Source organism: Labrus mixtus, chromosome 2 (assembly GCF_963584025.1).
Source record: "Labrus mixtus chromosome 2, fLabMix1.1, whole genome shotgun sequence".
Classification (NCBI taxonomy): domain Eukaryota; kingdom Metazoa; phylum Chordata; class Actinopteri; order Labriformes; family Labridae; genus Labrus; species Labrus mixtus.
In genome coordinates this window covers 2,770,125-2,785,325 of record NC_083613.1, presented here as the reverse complement: position 1 = coordinate 2,785,325, position 15,201 = coordinate 2,770,125, and the positions used below count along the sequence as shown (strand labels likewise).

Genomic DNA, 15,201 nt, shown 5'->3' with positions numbered 1-15,201 from the left:
TGCTTGAGCAGCGTCCTTGAGATGAAGGACAGACTGTCTGACAGCCTTGCCTGTTTTCCTGTTTGACTTCTCTCCTCATGGCCTCACAGTTATTTTCAATGTCATCACAGTCGTGTTGAAATACAATTGTTTTTTAAATAAGTGGACCAGCTATTAACATGACGTCAGACTATTGTCTTGCAGTAAGTAACCACTTTCTAGTCTTCAGCGTTGTTTTATCAGCCAAACAACCAGAGATGAGAGTCGTCTAAATTAGAGCTCCACATTTCTACAGAAGGTATCAGGACAGTCCTGTGGTCACATGTTGGAGAATCTGCCTCTAAACTTTCAGCGTTTACAGGCAAGTCGTGGTTTCAATAAGCGGAAATGAGCCAGAGCTTTTTGGTCATGACCATTTTAACAACACACACTCAGAGGCACTCATATTTACTTATTAAAGACCTGTTTGATTTAATCGACTCATTTCACAGTCTAGTGGGCCCGGTCAGGAACAAGCATGTACACACACACACACACACACACACACTGTCATAATCAAGGTACACACTAGCCTGCAATGTGGAGAACAAGTGAAACTGAACAGATACTTTGGGTGCAACCTGTATGACTACTTTATTATTACAGTCACTGCATTACATATGAACAAGGGAGACACGATGTTTTGAAGGACTCACTGCCCCCACAAGTTACCAAGCCTCCAATTCAATGGTCAAAATCCTCTTAAAACCCATAAGCAACAAACACACTTTCCTATATCCTAACACATTTTAAACATGACGACTCATGTTAGAGCACCTTTCAGAAAGTGTAAAAAGTTAAATATTCAATTCATCGTCGTTCTGACTGGTCAAAGTTAGGGACAGGGTCTTTCTTAGGTATTTCATATTCTTAGGTATTTCATATAGTTTTGCTGGTTGTAGTCTGATGTGTGTCTATTGATGTCTTCGTATTTTGCCATCTTTATTTGTTTTATTTTATTTTTTTACTGTATTTTGGAGTCGTTGTCCTGACCTTGTCTGTTTGGTTTTTTTGTGCCTCATTTGTTATGTATATATCACCAGTTTGTCACTCTATTGCACCTAAGAAGAAGAATATTCATACAGTCCCTGCTCCTCTTTCCTTCAGTGCTTCAGCAGTTTGAAAGGAGGACTTCAACCTTTGCTCTTACTGAGAAGAGACACAGAAGGAATACAATGCAGTCTACAAGGACTATTTGGTGGCCACAGATAATCTATATATATATATATTTATTTAACCAGGAAAAAGTCTCATTGAGATTAAAAATCTCTTTTACAAGAGCGTCCTGGCCAAGACAGGCAGCAGCACAATTATAGAGTTTCAGACATAAAACACTTAACAACAATGAACATAAATACAGGAATCACAAACAGAACCAGTTCATCAGAATCTGTCATAAGTCATGAGCAACAAAGTGATCAAAAAGGTTCAACACGAGTTAGCTAAAACATCTACAGTCAGATATTTCTGCCTCCAGATCATTAAGACGACCTTTAAAAACATTCAAGGAAACCAGCTCCTGAAGATTTAAAGTATCTTGCAACCGATTCCAAGAAGAGGGAGCAGCATACTTGAATGCCCTTTTTCCTAATTCGGTACGGGCTTTAGGGATGGTTAGAAGGTGTAAATCCAGGGAGCGAAGATGGTAACTTCCATTACTTTTTTGAAGTATGTAGCTCTGTAGGTAGGATGGAAGCAGACCGAGAATATTTGACAACAGGACATCAGTCTATGCTTCATGCTGACGCTTCTTCTCTACATTTGAAATGGATCGGCGTATTCTTGGATATTTTGCCTCTATTTATTTACAATGCTCCATGTGTTTTCATTATGTTTGTGACAAAAGATTAATGGCCATTTATTCTGTTTTAGTGCTGAAATTTGTATCACAGGTAATGATGAGTTTTAGTGACTGCTATTAGCTGACAACATTATTGAGGTTGTTAGTATACAAGCTCTATTATGATCAAGATTTATCTCTGATTCTGTTCTGGCCTAAAGCAAAAGTGTGTGTGTGTGTGTGTGTGTGTGTGTGTGTGTGTGTGTGTGTGTGTGTGTGTGTGTGGGGGTGTGTGTGTGTGTGTGTGTGGGGGTGTGTGTGGGGGTGTGTGTGGGGGTGTGTGTGGGGGTGTGTGTGGGTGTGGGGGTGTGGGTGTGTCCAATGTGTTACTACTTGTGTTTGTGTGTGCATACATCCCACCACATATCATTAAGACTGTATGCTGTAGTCAGTACACATAAAAGAACGAGGAGATAATGTGGCTGTGAGGAAAGAGGATGGAGAGAGTTGAAAGAATTGCTAAAGGTAGTTAGAAGAAGGGCTGTAGCATGAAGGAGACATTGGACTCGACCAATGCACTGGCAAAAATTCAGAAGCATACAGTATGTTTTTCTAGCTTAATCCTGTAGACAAAAGGTTTCCTCTGCAGACGGGCATGTCTGACAGACGCCTCCAACATTTAAAAAAAATCTTCATATTGTGGAACTGTCTCGACGTAGACATGTTCTTATAATATTGAGCCTTTGGTTTCAATGCGATATGATGCTCAACCTTTAAAGAGAGGGAGTAAGTGAGCAGGAGGAGGAGGAGGAAGGAGGAGGATGCAGCAGCGCACAAAGCACCAGAGCAGCAGGTTGCTATAACAACAGCACCTTAGTGGTTCCATCTCTGTCTCACTTCTCTCCCTCCCTCTCCCTCTCTGATCGCCCTCTCATCGTTTGCTCCCCGCTGTCATTTGGCGCGCTATGCCCTTCCATCAAGCCACCTATCTCCTCCCTCCCCTCTACCAACCTCTTCTCTCCTTCACCCTTTCTCCTCCTCTTCCTCTTCATCTTCATGTTCTGGTAGCTCCTCCACTCAAAGGGAGAAAAAAAAAAGACCTTCTGCCTGACAAATAAATCTTTCCTCTTTCTCCTCCTCTGTGAGTGAGTGTGTGTGTCTCTCTCTTACCTTTGTCTCTCTGCATCTTTGTCATTGTCTCTCTCTCTCTCTCTCTCTCTCTCTCTCTCTCTCTCTCTCTCTCTCTCTCTCTCTCTCTCTCTCTCTCTGTTGTGGGAGCCGACATAGGAGCAGTCAGCAGGTGTTTATGTCAAAGAATACAGAAAGACGCAGGAGGGGGGAACAAGCAGTGCTCTCTTTCCATTTCTCTCTCCTGTCTTTGCTCTTTTACATCCTCTCATCCGTCTTCTTTATTTTTTCTTATTCTGAGGCGCTTTTTTCCATCTTGGTCCTGCTAAGCACTCCAGCTTGATTAAACTATTTCAAAATTCTTTGTCTCCAGCTCTCAATATCTTCTCCTTTTTTCGGCTACTTCTGGATCTTTATTTTACCCATGCACAATCCTAATTTATCTTAATGAAGGGATTTTATTGACGGGAATATATTTTGGGTATTTTATTGATTTTAACTTAGTGAGGATGGATCTAACAGTACAACTGCAGTAACACAGGCAGATGTAAGGAAGTCTCCAGTTCTTTGCTTGCATACACACAAGAGTACAGGTCCAATTCATCATTTGGCATTTACATTATTTGCATTGTTTATTTTTTTAAGGAAGTAAAATCATCTGCAGCACTGATAAAATGCTACCAGTAATTTAAACCAGTAAACATAATTTAAGCCTCAAAATCAGACTCTCTCTTAAATCTCAAATACACACAGTCGGTCTCTGTCTCTCTCTCTCTCTCGCTCTCTCTCTCGCTCTCTCTCTCGCTCTCTCTCTCTCTCTGAATGTATTTCTCTTTGTTTCTGTCTCTATGTGCCGGATTTAATCAAGAAGGTTGAACCTGTAATAATTCTCTGTGATGGGTTTGTATGACAAACCTCTGTTGTGTGTGTGTGTGTGTGTGTGTGTGTGTGTGTGTGTGTGTGTGTGTGTGTGTGTGTGTGTGTGTGTGTGTGTGTGTGTGTGTGTGTGTGTGTGTGTGTGTGTGTGTGTGTGTGTGTGTGTGTGTGTGTGTGTGTGTGTGTGTGTGTGTGTGTGTGTGTGTGTGTGTGTGTGTGTGTGTGTGTGTGTGTGTGTGTGTGTGTGTGTGTGTGTGTGTGTGTGTGTGTGTGTGTGTGTGTGTGTGTGTGTGTGTGTGTGTGTGTGTGTGTGTGTGTGTGTGTGTGTGTGTGTGTGTGTGTGTGTGTGTGTGCATCTGCGGGAGGGTGCTACAGTTCACACACCACCTGGATAATTATGGGAGTTTTTATAGGTGGGCTTTGATAGGCGAGTCTGTTATTATCAACATGAGTCACTGGCATTTAGGGAAAGCCTGCAACACACACACAACACTGCACGCACACAAAACCAAAGCTATATGCAGGAGACCTGAATTATTTAAACTGATTGATTGCAGGACCACACACTCAGGCACGCACACACACAAAACACACACACACAGTCGATGATGCCGTGTCATGACAATGGAGAGGTGTGTTTCCTTGCGTTGTTTCTCTAATGGTTACACACAAGCAGTTCAAGTAACACACACACACACAACTGTAGATATGGCTGTCAATAGTAATAGTGTTTATCATGCCATAAATATAATTAGGCTGACTGTCAATCAACATGGAAAACAGAGGGGAAGCCAACCTGACATCCCTACCCCACACATATTCACAGACACACACACACACACACACACACACACACACACACACACACACACAAGAAAAATAAAAAGATTTGTGTGTTGTGTTGTGTGTGCCTATGTTTTGTGTTGTGTGTGTGCGTGTGTGTGTGTGCTCGAATAAATCCACCTCAGGGTCAGAATACAATCTGAATATATTTTGTCTGTTGTTCCATCTGAATAACAAAGAGCTTAGCGCGCAGCATTCACACACATACATGTATCAGTAGTGCTTCCTTTGTGTGTGTGTTTGACTTTCTCACATGTGACATGCTGAGAGTGTGGAATTTACAAAAAAATGTTACTGCTGCTCAGCTCCGTTTTCTCAGAAGACTGTTTGAAATGTAAATCTGCTGAATACACATAGTACTGTAAAAGTAACTTTTGGTTCAATCAATGAGCATCTGAGTGCCTAAAAATGTGAAAAGAAAATACATGTGTGCGTGTGTGTATAGGCTGAGAGAAATAGATAGGAGAAGAGTCAGAAGGTTTCTCTTAGGTACTATGAGTGCCAGTATAGTATTACATCATGGATAGCGAACTGATTTATTTTCTTTAATAAAGTTAGCTGCAATTTTTAATCTTTAGATAAATAAATCATGCTATAAGTCATCAGCCCAATCTGTTATCAAAAATCTTTAAAGAACAGTACGTGATGAAGCTGCAGCTATTCCATCCATTCTTTGTAAGATTCAGTTGAAAACTATAACCACTGTTTTTGCACACAAAGATCACATTTTCTGTATGAATCCCTAAACTTTCTCTCAGATTTGGGTCAAAGAACAAAATTTGCACCCTGGGAACCTTTTATAAATGAGGTCCCCGCTTCCCATCCATCATTTTAATAGCATCTGCTATTTCTCTGCCAACTTCATTAGTGTTTGAAATTAACAGGAGTTTGGAGTAAAATTGAGATCGAGAGTTTATTAAATTGCGTCCAAATTGCGAAAGAACTTTTAAATGACAAAATACAGTTTGATTGCATGTTTATTTTACGTCTTTAACGACTGGAGAGAGGCTTAAAGACATTTTAGTGTCAGATCTACAATATGAGATTTCTGTTGTGAGAGGGTTGTGTGAAACACCTGCTGTGCACAAATTAAAGGCCAAATTAGAAGGACTATAAGTTTCTCCTTTCTGCCTGGCCTTGTGTGTTATTACGCTTTGTCTTACGTTGGATAAATGTTCTGTTTGCGCCCCTTCACCGGTGCCCTCTCCAACCCAGATCTATAATAGTGATTACCTAACTGCCAGTCTGTGTCAGTAAGCACCCTGTTGTTATCTTGTCTGTGCCATGACGAAGGCAGTGATACTGTTGAGTTAAGCAGACTGTGTGAAGGCTGCTAACTTAAAGGCTCACATCTTTAAGAATAAAGTGGGATATGTAGCGGCCCATTAGCAGATATGAACTGGAGATACTTAAGACAGACGAGCTGTACCATCCCTCATCATGTGGTCATTCTTGAATCAGTTTTGGGAGCATACTTGTTTTGCTGACCTTTTTCCTACACATCTTGCATCCACATGACAGTTCTCCGTACGTAGAAAGGAAGCAGGCCATCGACTTATTGGTCTGGTTTATGTTTCCTCTGTGAGCTCCCTGAAGACCGCAGATGAGTTTTATTACAGCTAACATATCCCATCTCCTGTACTTCCCAAATCCTAATCCTACTTCTTCTTCTTCCTGTTTGTTGCAGCTGCAGGAGACTGTAAAAAGGAAACTAGACAGTGCCCGATCGCCCCTCAATGGAGACCAGAACGGCATCTGTGACGGAGGCAGCTACTCACCGACAACCAAACGGGTACGGAAGGAGGGCTCTGGTGGTTTGGACTCGCTAACAGGACTCCCTAACAACAACAATAATAACAATGTACCACCCATCTCTCCGCTGCATCACCAAATGGATATTAAGCCCATACTTGGTGGGCCCAACACTTCCAGCGGAAACAACACTACAAACAGTAACGGCAACCACGTGGGCCAGGCAACCGATGAGCTGGGGAAGAATGGAGGCAGTCATCTAGCTGACATGAAGCTCAACGGCTCACTGGACCTGGAGGATAGCTTCAGCCTTCTTAAAGACCTGAAACAGGAGCCACTGGATGACGGAGGTGGGATGGAGTCCTCCGATCCCCAGTCCCTGTCCAATCAGAATAAACTGTTTTCTGACATCAACCTCAATGACCAAGAGTGGCAGGAGCTGATCGACGAGTTGGCCAACACGGTGCCAGAGGACGACATGCACGACCTCTTCAACGAGGACTTTGAGGACAAGAAAGAGGTGGAGTTTGGCAGGCCAGTGAACAATCAGACACCAGGCCCGCAAGAAGCAGCTGGTAATACAACGGCGCCTGGAGGGGGATCAACGCCAGTAGCCCTGCCTCCCCCTCCTCCTCAGCCTCCACAAGGCGGTCCACAGGTCCCCATGGGCTCACCACAGGTCAGTTCAAAGAGGGTCAATATGATTTGGCAGGGTATTTTATAAAATACCATTCTTGTATGTGATGTTTACTTTAAGGACAGAAAAACAGCGAGTTGGCATGTAAGTCACTTTATCATCATCAACCTTTATTGAAGTTCTCGGAGCGACCCTCATTTACAATGATGCCGAGAAAACCTTCAATAAATGATAAACAACGAGAAATGAGATAAAGCTACTACAGAAAATAAAATCTATAAAAGAGCAATAAGAACAATAACATATATACACTAAAATAATTTAAAAGCTTGAAATGACTACAGTGTCCATAAGGGATAAAAGTGCTCAAATTCAGGTCCTGTTGTAAAATGTTCCAGGAGTTTGCAGCACTAACACTAAAAGCAGTTTTCCCCAGGTCAGTCCTGGCATGAGGAACCTGGAGAAGCAGCCTCTCACTCTCTCTCTCTCTCTCTCTCTCTCTCTCTCTCTCTCTCTCTCTCTCTCTCTCTCTCTCTCTCTCTCTCTCTCTCTCTCTCTCTCTCTCTCTCTCTCTCTCTCTCTCTCTCTCTCTCTCGGGTTAAAAATGGACCAGGGTTCAGATTTAACAATGAGGTGATATATGATGGAAGCTTTCCAGTAAGGGCTTTATAGACAAAAAGATGCCAGTGGTTATTGCATCTCTCAGTGAGGGAGGGCCAACCAACTTTATTATGGAGAATGCAGTGGTGACTTGAGTCGCCATACTAAATACCTATTTATTATTATTGTAACAAACTAAAAAGATCAGTATGACAGCAAAAGCAAAACTTCATTAAACATTTATTATCTGCGTACACTTTATTCATTCTTGATCCAAGGATTTCAAGTAATAGGAATTTCTGTTAAGACCGATAGTTAGACTGGCTTCTCTCCTAAGATCAAAGGTAACATGAATCAAAATATAAATCCTAGGCGTACACTGTACGGGGAGTGAACTTTATGATAACTCATCCGTTTGATTTGATGAAGGATAAGCCTTATGCACAATAAGGTGTGTAGCTGACCTGATTGACAGGTGGGCACGGTGTAACGGTTTGTCAAGAGGCGTAAAACCCGCCTCAGCATGGCGACCACTCCAGCGCCCCCTGCAGTAACAGAAGGCTGACGTCACTCAGGCTTTGTGTGCATTAATTTTCACAGCTCATTCAGTGCGCTTCAGGTGGAGCAACATGTCTGTCGTGCCAAAACAAAGTTGTTGTGAATATTCTTTACTACAGAGTAAATGTTGTATTTTCTCTTTCCTTTTCTTATAATTAGCTAAATGACATGTAGCAAACGACCCTGTTTGTGTCGTCTTATAGCCTAGCTTCCGTCGATGTGTGCATGTGTGAGTGTGACTGGAGCCCCCACTGTATTTTTACATGATGTGATGCAATGCAAAATCACAGACTTGTAAACCAATAGCACTAATCAATATGAAAGTACAAATGTGTAATGACGGCAGAGGTTTGTTTCAGCACTGTTACTGAATTACAGGTAGAAAAGTGCTTTTAGGAGGTTTTTCCCCTAAAATCACACATTGGAATTTGTGCTGTCTGCATAAAAAAAATAAACATGAGATAGATAACATGACAGGTAAAGGTGTTGATAGGCACATTTCTTTTTACTTTTTAGGGGAGAAATGTTTGCTCTGTTCCTTCATTTCCTGTCTGTACTCTTAACATAGCTAATTCATTTAAGCAAAATATTCATTAAGAAGGTTATAACAATGTGTCTCATGGTATCTTTTGTCTGTTTGGACTCCTCTCCACAGGTCCAACCATCGTCTTCAGGCCCTCAGTTTGCTACCACTGCCAATGGAACGCCTCCTCAGCAACCTTTGCAGCAGTCTCCAGCCGTTGCCATGGCATCGGGTTCCCCGTTGCATAACTGCGTGGCTCGCTCCCCTCAGACCCCAACCCAGGCTCAGACACAAGCAGTCTCTAGACCTGGGAATGGTTACATGATCAACCCAGGCCCAGGGGTCAGTCAGGCGGGCACAGGGCCAGGAGCAGCTGGGGTTGCTCCAGGAGGTCAGCCTGTAGGTCCAGTGACGCCTGAACTTTCTCCAGCAGAGCAGCTAAAAGCAATGGCTCAGCAACGTGCTAAACTTCTGCAACAGAAGCAGCAGCAGCAACAAGCAGCAAACTGGTCCCCTGCAGGAGCTCCCACCAGTCCCTATAACTCTGGTCCCTTTAACCAAGACAAACCCAACAGCCCCATGATGTACCCACCGCAAGCCTTTAACACACCGCAGGGCCCTCTAGTGGCTGGGATGCCCCCCAACAATGGGCCCAAACCCCCCATGAACAACTACCTCCCTCAGAACCACATGGGCATGATGGGCCAGCAGCAGCCGAACAGCATCAACCAGAACGCCCTGTCCAAACAACAGCAGCAGCAGCAAACGGCAGCCATGTTGTCCTATAACAACACCAAACCGCTGAGCCACTTCAGCGGCAGCGGGGTCGATCACTTAGGGCAGAGAATGACTCCGCCCATGGGAGGAAACAATCAGGTCAAGAACCCTATGATGCCTCCCTATATGGGCGGTGGCAGCGGCGGCCAGGGCCCGGGGCCAGGGCAGACACAGGGCCCGATCCCGGGACAGACAGCTCACCTTAGTGAAGAACAGAAGAGGATGTTGCTGTTGAAACAGAAAGTTTTGAACCAGAACATGCCCTACAGCACCATGCAGCCTCATGGACAGGTAAGGCAGATTCTCTTCATTGCGTTGATACTTTCACAGTGAAGTTAATACTGTTGCTTTTCTGCTTGAGCTCTCCCTCTGGAGTTGTTTTTATATTAGCAGAAGTTTCTGTGGAGACGAGTGCCGAGGTTTTGGAGGGTGGTGTTTTAGAGCACTAGACCTATGACCTTTGGAAGGATAACAAAACGCCCTGGAGTTTTTGCTTGTCAATCCCTTAGAAGTGATTTAAAAGGCTGGATCTCTCAAAATATACAGACGACTGTGAGTCTACTCTGAGAGCTGCCAGACGTTGAATATTTGACGCATGGACTGTTTTCCATTAGTTCAAGCCATTAACCAATCAATCATCAGTCAGTTAGTGAACCTTAACTAGCTGCTAAAGAGTCCACTAACTTCATCATAGATAAGTTATTGCTGTGTTGTGAAATGTTGTGGCAACAGGTGCTTTATCTATTCGGATTAGCCAACACAATTCACAGATTCTTTTCACTGCTCTACTTGAACCTGAGCTTACATGTATTTGGAAACCACTGTCATTAACAGCCAGTTAGAAAATAACAATACGCTTTACTGTGTCAGAGGTACAACGTCACACTTTTTTTTTGCAGCTCAAAAACATTTGTATGACATGTTTGAAACAAAATGCTGGCATACATCATCGGAATCGCAGTTTACCCACAAGGCCACATTTCTTTCTTCAACCAAAAGACTCAGCAGGTTATTGCTACTAAATAGTCAAATATACGCACAAACAAGAAACAGCTCTTGGGTAGATTTTAAGGACCTTTTTGGTCAACTAATTGGGGATTAATTTTAAATGCAGAATAAGCATAGAGGACCGAAGAATCAAGGGATTAGACATATATTAAGGATATTCAAATTGACCAGGATAGGATATATCACAAAAAAATTCATTTCTGTTTAGCAAAACCTTCCTAAAGTGCAGTCGGGGATGATAAAATGGTGGTAGTTGCCCCAGCAACAAGCCTTGGCTGGGAAAAGGCATAGGAAAATGGCCTGTCGAGTTAGTATTGATGCCTCTGCAACACTAGCAGCACTGATAGCCTGCCCCCCCCCCCCCCCCCCCAAACGCTGTTCCTCCCCCAGACACACAAGCGCATGCACTCACACACAACAGCAAACACCAAAGCTAAACGGCTCCTTAGCTCATATCCCCAATCTGTCACAGCTGACTGATGGCTGAGATTGGACCACTAAGCCAGGCTAGCTGCTGTCATTACCCAAAGCCCACCTCGGGCAGTTTGTTTCCCCGAGCCCGTCGAGCAGCACAGCCCACTCTGAATGCTCCAGTGCTTTCAGCCAGGTGTCAGGTGTCCTTAATAATCGAGCGGACATAGGACGTTTAGGAAGTGTGGGTGGACTGTACTGCCACACAACACCTTTGTAAGTTAAAAACACACTCGTATGGTTTGTCTCAATGTGTTGCTCATTGTCTCGGGGCCAGAGAATTACTGTGTAAAAATGTGTGTGTGCTGCTGTGGGCATCTTGTTGTTGAGAGTGCACTTGTCAATGCTTTCTTTTTCACCTTTCTCTCTTTCTCTTTCTATTTCTCTCCTTCTCTCTCTCTCTGTCTCTCTCTGTCTCTCTCTTTCTCTCTCTCTTTCTCTCTCTCTCTCTCTCTCTCTCTCTCTGTCTCTCTCTTTCTCTCTCTCTCTCTCTGTCTCTCTCTTTCTCTCTCTCTCTCTCTGTCTCTCTCTTTCTCTCTCTCTCTCTCTGTCTCTCTCTTTCTCTGTCTCTCTCTTTCTCTCTCTCTGTCTCTCTCTGTCTCTCTCTCTGTCTCTCTCTTTCTCTCTCTCTCTCTGTCTCTCTCTTTCTCTCTCTTTCTCTCTCTCTCTGTCTCTCTCTTTCTCTCTCTTTCTCTCTCTCTCTCTTTCTCTCTCTCTCTCTCTCTCTGTCTCTCTCTTTCTCTCTGTCTCTCTCTTTCTCTCTCTTTCTCTCTCTCTATGTCTCTCTCTCTCTTTCTCTCTCTCTCTCTCTCTCTCTCTCTCGTTCATGATATGGCCACAGTCAGTCACCTCCTCCTCCCCCCTGGTGATCTCTGCATCTTCTGTCCTGCTCCTCCTCCTTCCTCCCTCTCTCCTCCCTCTCTCCTCCCTCTCTTTCTCCCTCTGCCAGAGACACTCAGCACCAATAAAGGAGCAGATTTATTAATATGGGGCCTTTGTGGCTGCTGCCTGGAGGGTTGTGTGTTTGTGTGCGTAAGTGAGTGAGTGCTAGTCCCTTCACATGTATGTTTGTGTGTGTTTCATAGATTTCGGGGGGTGGGCAGAAAGAGGAGGGGAGTAGAGATTTATTTGAGTGAGCAGAGGAGAATTGGAGACCGGGAAGAGAGGGGAGAGGGTTGTGTGGAGAAGAAAAAGAGCGACTTAAAGGAGAAAGGCAATTGCAAAAAGAGAGATTTATGGTGGAGTGAGAATGGAGCATATTAAAAAGATAGTCAAGGACCTGGAAAGAGAGAAATAAGTGAGCAATTCAGATCAGAGTGTCTGAAATGCAAAATAATCACTGTTCTACATGTATTTAGATCAAACGGTATGACTGTTATCAGTAAGTCAGTTTATTTTTAGTCGGTAGTCGCACCAACTCTTCCATAATAGCACATTTATAGTAAAAATGGGTGAGATTGTATTTGACAGATTTTACATGTTAAGATCATGTTTCTCGACTGCCTACCTCTTGAGCAGTCTTAAGCTGTGTTCAACACTAAAGGATGGTCATTCCTTCATGATATATAGAAACACCAAACATCATTGTAAGTTTATCAAATAACCCTAATCCAAACAGCTCTGCTAACTTCACAGCCTTCTCCTAGATGAATTTTCCTGCTACTTGAAGCCGACCCAAGCCCAGTCTAAAGACCTGTTAGCTAGGGCAGGCTAGGCTCAGGTTGGTGTTGGGATTTACAATTCACTTAGCAGACACTTTTCTCCAAAGCGACGTACATCAGAGAGTAAGAACAACACAAGCAAGGATCTAGAAAAAAGGGAACAATGTCAGTAAGAGCAAACGATCAGCTTTGAGTCTGATTGGACACACAGGTGCTGACAGGAAGTGACCAGAGGCAAAGCACAACATTGAGGGCAGTTCTTGAGAGCTCTAATCAGTATAGAAACCATCTTATAAGTCGACGTTATCAAACAAAAACCATCATCATTACCATCATCATCATCAATAATATGGAGACCATCATCATTAAGTTAGTAGGTATTCATGAAAGAGCTGGGTCTTCAGCTTTTTCTTAAAGGTGCAGAGGGACTCTGCAGATCAAATGGAGTTTGGAAGTTCATTCCACCACCGGGGGGCGACAGAGGAGAAGAGTCTAGTCTACTTATTTCACTGTGATTTATTTGAATTAAATCATTTTTTTAAAACGCTGAATTAACTAAATGATGATGTGCATACACACATTTAAAATGAGTGTGTTGTTGAGATCTCTTGACTAAAGGAGACTGTAACTCGAGTAGGCTTTCATTATATTTATAATAAAATAAATTATAATGTTTGAAGTGGCTGAAAGAAGTTTGTGAAGAATGACAATAATGATGTCATCAGACATATCTTGGCTTGGATATAACACACATTGAATATAGCCTCCATTATAAAATGAAAGGGACAGTCTCATGAAGTCATTGCTTCAAATTGCATTATGGGAAGTGTAGGATCCTTTGTTTTAGTGCCTGATCATACAACGGACGTACAGTCATTACTTGAGCTTATCGAACTGCAACACATAATCATTGGTGTACTGTGTACTGTACTCATCTGAATAATGAAGTGACAACATTTCAATTGTTGCTGTAGAGTAAATGGAGGCAACATTTTGGCATTGAAAAAGGGTCTTGGTGAAACCAATCAAAAACCATCTGTGCCCAAATTGTTGGAACAACTTCTTCAGCATGTCATGTTGAGAAAGCTTGAAAATAAATACATTTGCCAAATGCATCAAACAAGGCGGTGCTACATATACAAGCCCAAATAAATACGAATGAGTTTATTTGATTTGATCATTGAATTTAAACGACAAAAAGATATTGAGTAGATTTTTCCTTTTTAAAGACAAAAAACGACAATTAATTTAAGTTTATTAAAGTTTATAAAACTCTTTGATGACATGTTTGTAAAGGTTGCTGCTTCAGAGTAAGCCCACTGCCTGAGTGATGCAGATCATAACTGAGAACACATTTTATACAAATGTTTGAACAGTAAAGGAGTACTCGTTCAGCTCATAGACAGAGCATTGGTCGAACTGTTTATTTAAGGTTTAACAACTGTCAAAGCTCAGCTGGATGAGGAAAGGTGTGTGTGTGTGTGTGTGTGTGTGTGTGTGTGTGTGTGTGTGTGTGTGTGTGTGTGTGTGTGTGTGTGTGTGTGTGTGTGTGTGTGTGTGTGTGTGTGTGTGTGTGTGTGTGTGTGTGTGTGTGTGTGTGTGTGTGTGTGTGTGTGAGAGTTAATGTTTTGTTGTGGAATAGTTTGTGCTGATATGTTAGTTTCCCCTGAGACACTCCTGCTTATGGTGTTTGTGTTTTGGCAAAGTGATACTTGCTGTGTTAAAATACTATTTTCTTTGTCTGCATTAGCGCATGTGTATATTAGCCTTTGGCTTTTTTTTGTGTGAGTGTGTTTGGTGTGCGTGTGTTTGTGTGTGAGCCGTCTCACAGGTAGTGTTTAACATAACCCTCTGCTTCATCCTTTCTGGTGTGTGTGTGTGCGTTTGTATGTGTGAGTGTGTGTCTGTCTGTGTAGGCTAATCCAGTTAGCAGCTGCTCGGGGAAACTTCAGCCTTGCTCCTCAAAAGCTCGTTAGTCAAGCTTTAATTGTTGCTCCTTCGCTTTGAATATCGCCATGACGTTAATTTATGCCCGTTGTCGCGGTTACTGTCGCCACGGTGGTGAATGTCTCAGAGGAAGCAGCAAGTGGGGGAGCAAACGCGTGTGCATGAGTCCGTAGATGGTTTGTGTGATTGTGACGGATGACGCAGTTGGCCTGCCTCACTTTGTGTGTGTGTGTGTGTGTGTGTGTGTGTGTGTGTGTGTGTGTGTGTGTGTGTGTGTGTGTGTGTGTGTGTGTGTGTGTGTGTGTACGTGTGTACGTGTGTACATGTGTGACAGAATGATTGTGAGACGAATGTGTGGCTTGTTGCAAAAGGGTGCAGCTGTGAGGAGCCAGCAGTGCGGGGGCTGGCCACTGGGATTATCTGACTGATGATTGGATGAGAATGGATTGGCAGGTGTTGGACTCAGAGGACGTCTTCATGTGTTATCCTGATTAATAAGAGCGGGAGGTTTGACTCTGTGTGCTTTGTGCATGTGTGTGTTCATGCATGTAGAATAGAATAGATGTTTATTGCCATTTTCACAGGTACAGGACAGTACAGGTACAATGGAATTTTTGTGCGT

General features: G+C 43.0%; 1 protein-coding gene across 1 annotated transcript in view; it reads left to right on the top strand.

Moving 5' to 3' along the window:
• maml3 (mastermind-like transcriptional coactivator 3) overlaps window positions 1–15,201 on the top strand; it is a 111,449-nt gene that overhangs the window by 47,265 nt on the left and 48,983 nt on the right. Inside the window, exons 2-3 of the mRNA XM_061047421.1 lie at window positions 6,333–7,076; window positions 8,848–9,783. Of these exons, the coding sequence (XP_060903404.1) occupies window positions 6,333–7,076; window positions 8,848–9,783 (1,680 nt within the window). The remainder of the gene's footprint in view (window positions 1–6,332; window positions 7,077–8,847; window positions 9,784–15,201) is intronic.